General features: G+C 30.6%; 1 protein-coding gene across 1 annotated transcript; it reads right to left on the reverse strand.

Moving 5' to 3' along the window:
- Positions 1-2185: 2185 nt before the first annotated feature.
- On the reverse strand, positions 2186-2776 carry TRIADDRAFT_55153 (uncharacterized protein; the record flags this gene model as incomplete). Its single annotated transcript, XM_002111737.1, has 1 exon — positions 2186-2776. One exon carries the CDS (start codon positions 2774-2776, stop codon positions 2186-2188), a length of 591 nt encoding a protein of 196 aa, XP_002111773.1.
- Positions 2777-8876: the final 6100 nt, after the last annotated feature.

The raw sequence follows: 8876 nt of genomic DNA on the forward strand, positions 1-8876 counted from the left end.
AGAACACTTCTTCATAATACTGAGATCAGATTGTGCTAATTTGCATAAAACATTTTTTCTTACTAAGATTCTACTTTATAAGCAAAGTAATAGCGGTAACCAATGCTAACTAAAATATCGGCAGGCATAAAATTTTATATGCATTTAAAGGCGTTCATTTTATTTTTTTTCATTAAGTCTGCCTAAAAGTGTTCCTAAATATTTACCTTACGGTTTAATATAATCTTTAAGTTAGCACATTTACAAAGTATGAACCGTATCTATAATCATTTGAAAAAATTGCGTCATTGATTTTGCTTGCTGCAGTAATTACAATACTGAAATAACTACCATATGGCAGTTGGCATACAAGGCAAGTGCATTATTAGAAAATAAAATATAGGGGTTTAATCGTGAACGCGTTAACTGAATCAATAGTGTGTAAAGCCGACACTAACAAAATTGGTAAAATTTTACTGCAATTACTACGACAAGATATCGTCTGTATAATTATAAGAAGGGAAAAAAGTATTTTAAATGCTAGAAGGCCAATTAGACCAATAAGAGCCATCCGCATGAATACAATAATATGTATCATAGCGCGACTTAAATTAAAACGACATAAAATAAAATTACACTAAAATGTAAACAGAAAGAAAAGCTAAATAGACCATGATTATTATTTATCACAAGTAATTGGCACAAGCACATATACTGTATATATTTGAATGCAAACATATATATATATAAAATGCGATATGAATCATCGTGATTATTACAAGTTTAGTAAATGTAAAAATGAAAATTAATAGATATATTAAAATTACCGCAGATTGATGCTTAGCTGTCTACATATGCCAGCCCTATAATGCTTTGGCGATCCCTATATGGACTCGCATCTTAATAGAAATGAACACTGAATTTAATCTTAGCCATATAAACTAAGATTTGACGCGATCCACAAGAACTATATTAAAATACTAATAATAATTAATAAATCGCTTATTTTATTCAAGAAGAAGCTAGAAATACTAAATAAGATGTAAATAAAACGATTACTTAATTTACTCTACAATGTATAATCTTAATCATTAATCGACTGAACAGCAATTTACTCCGATTGGAAATATAGTTAGTGTGAATTTTAAAAGTGCTAGATTGAATTTTCGTTACTGATTAATTATACGCCAAACGTATAAGAGTGGCATAAGCTGTCATAAAAATCAATCTACTGTATTCCGTTTTATATTCAAATATATTGAATGATATGACTCAGCGAAAGTAATTATGTTATTTTGAATTTGAATATCTGATAAAATCAGTTAGAAAATTGATATTTTTTCTTCATGATGTAAAGAAATTGATTCCTAAAGCTATCAAATTCAAACAAAATTAATTTGTCGGGTTCATGTGCCATCATGACAGCCATAATTATAAAGCATGCCGATGCCAGTCGATGAAGTTTGTTAGTAATACGTTGGTTTATGGTAGATTGCCAGAGGCAACAAACTTTCTTGCTTAGCAATAGCAGAGAAATTGTATATGCGTTTTCGAAATTTTAACTGTTGATAGTATAATTTATGATAAGTAGGCGAATAACCTGCTACGGATTGTCTAGAGGAATTTCAAATTTTTCATTTACAAAGTGAGTATCTGGATCGGCGGTATATTTCTTATTGTACGATATGAACAAATACTACGGTCAAAATGCGTCATACGCAAATAGCATAAGGATAGCTATTAATACTCTCAAATCTCCGTAAAATATTCGTTACAAAATGATTATTGCCAAAGGTGACAGAGATAGAGATATCCACCCTTTGACGATCGATATTAATTCATATTATGCAGCGGAAATCATTAATAAGGTATGATAGATTTCATTTTGCTCATTGTTAAACTACATCAGCAAAGGTGACATTTCTAATTTTTTCATTGAGTATCTCAACCCTCTCACTAAGGTTGACGGTGAGTAAGCTACATATCCAATGAATAATAGCTGAAAAAACTCAATCAAATGGTGATGATTGCACCGCATTGGTAGGCGACTTTAACAAATTGTTACAGGACAAAAAAAAATTCTTCAATATACAAAGATACTACAATAAAATATTGCAGAGTTAACTTGAAGATCTTTCAATTGTGTTACGGGGTAATTAAAGTGCAAAAAGTTTCGGCTAGACTGTTACTAAAATGTCTTTAGGTGTTAAAATTGTCCAAATATGAATGGTTGTTGCTCAACTTGAAGATAAGTACCGATTGGAGCAGAATAACCTAAATCACCATATTGTTGCAAATTCATGATTTGCCCCCAAAATTCACCACTGTACTGATTCATTTGTTGATGAAAATAGTAAGGTTGCCGACGATTTTCACGATTGCCTAACTTAATATTATGCCGTTTTTTCCAACGATATAACCACATATTGGATGCTTTAAAATCCAAGAGACCAATAGTATGAGCAATTTCTAAGGCTTTATGCTGTAAATCCTTATTCTTAACACTAACACCAAGGTTGATTTGTTCTTTCATATAATTGAGGACACCATCTTCAATTTCTTGCGATCTGACTTGTCGAACAAATTGAACTTTTTTACGATCTTTCTTTTTTGCATCGACGATCAATCTTAATTTATCATAGGAATTATTCCATTCGCGAACACGTTTACGATCGACACCGAATCGTATTGCAATCTGCGAAATATTAGATCGAGGCGAAAATCGCAATGCTTCAACAACTTGTAATTTAAACGCTACGCTGTAGGCTTTACGTTTTCGAGTTGAGATGATATCCATTTCGAAATGATCTAATTTTACCGGTAAAATTGCTTTAAAATTAAGCAAGATAAGAAAAAAGAGGAAGAGAAAAAAAATGATGGCGTATAAATGGTTGAAAGTAGTAGATAAAATAATCCCCTTCCTTAAGAAAATCTGCACCAAGTGATAACCACTGACAAAAAGTCTAAATGAAGACTGTATAATACAATAATAAATAATAATGATTACAGCCAACCCCAAACCAATTGCTTTACCAAATGAACACTGACACTCTTGGACTATCTATATATAGAGAGAAGCAATGGCCAAGGAGAGAAACTGTTAGAATAGAGCCCGTGCAGGGGTGGTATAATATATATATAGGTAGAGCGTATACAAGAGTGTGCATAAAAGAAAATTTCTACACAAATAGATTATAATAATTGTTTTGCCGTGTAGATCAACTCTATGGTACAGTAATATGTAATATCTAATATACAATATATTCATAAGCTCGTGGAGGTATTATGAATAATAATGATGTAGCTTACGGATGTTGTTGGCAGATTCCTTTTGTCTCATGGAATACAACTAGAAATTCAAACAAATAAGATTGGCATAGCCATAATCAAATTTCATTGTCAATATAACCTATGCATTAAAAATATGTCCCATTACTAGAAGTCGTAGACAACAATATTAAAAGTAATTTAAATAGTATAAATAGGTAGCAAAAAAGATTGATTAATAACTTTGTATGATTTGCTAAATCGAATTCGAGTAGGCTTATCAATTTCAGGAATCGTCGACTTAACAATAATCACTACGGATGACAAGGTAATGAAAATTTCTCCAAATTTCATCAAAATATAAACTGATTGAGGTGGCAGGTTTGATTTCCATGAAGTATTTTATCAACACAACTGGTATCGTTGATGAAAATATTCAGTTTGACGCTAAAATTGATATCTATTACTTGGAAATATATTTCATCAACTGTATTCAATCGTTTCAATGAGTACATAGCAATATCGGGATTTATTATTGCTAATCATAATTCAATGCACTTAACGCTTGCTTCTAGAGAGTTTAGCTGAGCTATTTTCAAAACACCGAGAGCTATGATCGTAAAGTTCTATCTAGCTCACAGGCTCTATGATGTTATACTGTGACATAGTTAGAAGGAATAGGCTCGTGAAGAACAAAAAATAACCTCTACAATTTAGTCGTACATTACCTCCATATATGAAAAATCTCATGGATTACAAAATACAAGCCGATCTACTATCAACGTATTGATTAAATCAATATATTATTGCATCTGCACGTAAAATTGATTCAAACAAAAATTGAGAAATGTTTCAAAAGTTGCAAAAGTAATGTCAATTTTCTACGGGTACTAAGCTGTAATTTCTCACATTCTCGTTTAGCTGTCGATTTATGAATTGAAACGTTGTAATGACATACTCTAGAGATCAACTGGCAATGCTTATATAGCCTATTTTATCGACAGATTATAAGTCTATCTCAAGCTTAGCTCGAGAATGAATTGACCCTAACTTACCTTCAGATGTAACTTTTTTGCTGCAGAGGGAAAGGAAGGACTTGTTAACGATGCTCAGGTTGCAAGAAAATGGCATGCAACATACAGTGGGAGTTGTACCGACTACTGCATTTTTATTATGACACGACTATATCAAAGTGTTAAATGTCCCTTATTGCGCAATGATAGAACAAATGATAGCATTTAAATTGTTAACGACTTATCATTATATTGGTTTCTCATAAAAAAAGAGAAAAAAACTCAACATAATAACATCAGGTTGAGATTGTTACCATTCAATGCCATTGTTGATAATAAGTTTAATTCAGAGTCAATGTCAATTTCATGTAGAGTAGCACACTATCTATATTCCAATAAATCCGCATTAAATTATGATTATTATCATGTCTAATATTATTGAACAACATAATATAAATGATGTTGTGGGAAACAATAGAAATTTCTACTTACCATCTTACTAGAATCTATGACATCATGACTTTATTAGAAAAGTTATTATGGTAAATAGAAACTATCACAATAGTAATTACTATAATCGTATGGAGAAAAATGCCATTTGATTATGTTAGGAAAATAATCTAAATTTGCAATACAATACCAAGCGGATGAAAAGAGTTTTTAGATTCAATTTTGATTGGTGATTGTGTCATTACTACTGGTTTCTCATTAGCAGCTAGCGGCACTACCCAAGTGACAATCGTTTTACTGTTCCAAATGTCGATCAAGATGTCAATTTCTGGTAGACAGTGATGGACAAGATTGATACAGCAATTAGATAATATTGTATAGAAAAACTGGGGAGGGTAAAGAAAAGTAGGAAATAAAGGGTAAAATTGTATGCTAAATTTTATTCTGTATGCATAGAGTAATAGTCAAGATCGTCAACAACTGGTTATCCACTGGCACAATATACTTTTACTAGCTATCACAGGTATGTGTTGGACTATCGACCGGATAGATAACAATTATTAGCCAATGGTATTAAATAACGGTATTTTAATATGGCCGGTCGATTATGGCTTTTATTCTATCGTGTTGAATGTGTGTACTTTACTTGTTACAGGAATCAAGTTATTTTATAGAATATTCTCTTTAGTTAGCTTACGAATATTGCACTAATTGATTTTCTTGCATAATGTTCAAGTTTGAAACAAATAAAATGCTCTTATAATATTTTAAAAATATCTAAAAAAAGTTGTTATCGTGTTGCCTATAAAATTGTCGTCATCGTCGCTCTAGTATTTGATAATATTGAATCAATATTATATTGGATGCAAAACTATTTACCACTGTAATGGGCTATAAAAATATTTACTACCCTATCGAACATCTTCAACATCGCTATTTAACATTAAACCAGTAACCGGAACTACTATATTTTTCATAGCATCCTATAATTCTATTGGCTAACATTAGCTTAATACTATCCACTTTTCCCATGCCAATTCTATTTCTACTACAATATGATCCTACGGTGTTTGGTAGTATTAGTCTATTTAATTTCGATCCCAGCATCGATCGCTTTATACTTGTAATTCATATGCTAATATAATAGAGTTGTCAAGTATCTTCCATTCTTGGCCATCCTCTACAAATGCCAACTTTCTAGGTATTCTTCTCATTTTTATTCAGTAGGTTGTCAGGAATCCTTCATGGCCTATTGTAATCAATTTACAATAATATCATTGTACAATATCCATTGTTATTCATGATGGGCTAGAATATTCAAATGAATATTATTGTAAATGGGTGTACTAATTTTTTTATCGTAATCCAACGTCAAAAGCTTTTAGACTACTTTACCGTAAAACGAGTTCTGCTTATCCGATGATTCCATTGATGGGAGTATTCTAGCCAATATGATTGGCATTAAAATTGCAATTCTATTCCATCTAAACATTGTTATAACACTGATAGAGAAAAAGGATACTTTTCGTTTACAGCATAGAATGGCCTACAGTAAACGACACAGAGTACAAGACAATCTATTTATTTGAATTTTTATTTTTCCTTTGCTGTAAAGAATAGTAATCGATGCATGGGTTCTTTACTACGGATAGCTGACAGTAAAACTAGCTATGATCATTATATTATTTGTCAGTAACAATAGTCATATATTGGAGAAGGCATCGTAGTGTAAAATTCACCAGTAATATAATTCATCACAGTAAAATCAATAAACTTACCAATATATAGAGGGAGAAGATAGCAAACTACTAAGGCATCATTGTTCATGTCCCTTTTATCTTCTGCTATATAAACATGGCTACTGAGATACCATGATTGGGTTTTTTTCATCTTTTTTCAATAGTATTCTTTATATAATATATTAGCGTTTGCGACATTATATTAAGCTAGACTACTATAAACTCATCTCGACTTGTATTTATTTCGACCAAGTTCTTAGCACTACATTATATAGGATAGATACTGAAATCGACAATAATTCAAATTCAAAAGTAATATTTTACTGCACTGTAACATAAGTGCTTTGGGGGGAATACTTATACTTGCTGTAAACATGCATTGTGCAATGCTGATGTTGTCGTTATACAGAGTATTAAACCCATCCGCTCTATTTTATCTGGTGAGTTTGACTTAGAAGTACGGAATCAAGTCCAGTGATGATTTCTGTCGAGTTTGATTCCATCTTTGCTGTTTATACCTTAATAAAAATTTAATATTGTCAACCCAATCATAAATATATGACGATGATCTGTGTATTTATTTCTCCAATTCTATTTACCGATTGCAAGAAAAAAATTGGAGCCGTGTAGCGTCTCGGTGCGATCTGGATTATGAATTTCAATTTTCTTATAAAATTCTTACAAAAATACGCTAGGGCATTATATTTGTAAATTACCATTTTACCATTCATCCATTAAATTCTGTCGTCGGAATATAAGATAAAATTGAAATAGGGTATTCTAGTACAGTCATTCTATTGGTAATTATTTAGAAACAAATAAATATGCCTTGTATTGCTGTGTTAAGCAACGTATCAATCTGATTTCTCTCTGCCTTACCAGAACTCATCCTACATTTATTAGCCATGATTATGAGAAATTATAGTTGTTAAACATTAATACAGTATGCTCGTATATATTTACTATTCACTAGGCATGATTAACTGTAGTAAATTTAATATTAAAAATTGATTATTTATGTATGAAATCGAATTTCCTATAATAGCTTATAGCAATAGAAGAAGATGAAATTACTATAATACAGATTGAAAATTTTTTAATATCTAAGATGATATTGTTTCTAAAGGTGTTACTAGAAAAGTTACGAATGGGTAGAATTAATGATAGCATTCACCCTGTAATAATATCGTAATGTCTCTCTTTCACTCTTATAATATCAAAGGATTAAAACTAGAAATCTCATTAAATATTAAAGTAATAACTAGATGCTCTTAAATTGTATAGACAAGAATTGCGATATACACTCAGAAGATGCATTCCAGCTAATATAACATTACCAGTTAATTTGCAACTAGTCTACACAATCAGATATTTACCATCAGGCAAAAATTTTATTCTTAGTTCGTCAATGTAATAACGAAATGGATATCAATAATTTTACAATTTAGGAAAGGTTATTATGGTACAGATGAACTCCGACATTATATCATCGAAATTTCAATGTAACATCGAAATAAATATCAACAATTTTGCATCCTAAGTTAGGTTAATATAGTACAGATCAATTTAGATTTTCTCCAATCGAAACCTCAACGGGACAGCGAAATAAATATCAACAATTTTACATTCTAGGTTAAGTTATTGCGATACAGGTAAACCTAGACCTTCTTCGATCGAAACCTTTTCACTATCTTAGAGTGAGAAAGCATAAAAAATACTGAAATTATTTATTGAAATTTTAATTATGGACTTATAATATAGTTCTCATTAGAATTTTCTTTATTATACATTTTACAATAGCGTGGAAGTCTAATTTCCTTAATGTATCAATTATATTAGAATTTCTTTCTCATATATTACCGTAAAAAATCATATTCCCCGGATGATAACACAACATTACTCGGAATAGTAGGATAATAAAGCATCGGCATTAAAATACTCTTCATAAGTATCAAGTTATTGTACTTATTTCTACTTCACTCAAGAAGTTCTATCATAATCAGCCTTAAAAACATTGATTAAAAAATTAATGCAATGTCTAGAACTAGTAGATACTCGAGAATATATATTAGTATTTGCTTGAAGAGTAGTTGTTCATCTGACCTAATATAAAATTTTCTTCAAGGTAATTGACGTTAACAGAAGAAATCAAACAAATTAATTAATAACTTTTGAGTTCGCTTAGAGGCAATTTAATCAAATCACTTATTTATGTTATACCCTGTCACAATAATATAATCTTCCAACTAACTTTAATAAAATTGTTCAAATTTTGTTATTCCTTATTCACTATCAAGACATAAAAGTTCTATCCAGCTATTATCGACTTTCAATAAGGTACACCAATTTTGTTTTCTAGAAGTTATAATATTGAAATTTTTGAATACAATACGGTACTCAAAAGTCTAGACATTTTACAACAATATTT

The sequence above is a fragment of the Trichoplax adhaerens genome, genomic scaffold, assembly GCF_000150275.1.
Source record: "Trichoplax adhaerens TRIADscaffold_4 genomic scaffold, whole genome shotgun sequence".
Lineage (NCBI taxonomy): Eukaryota > Metazoa > Placozoa > Uniplacotomia > Trichoplacea > Trichoplacidae > Trichoplax > Trichoplax adhaerens.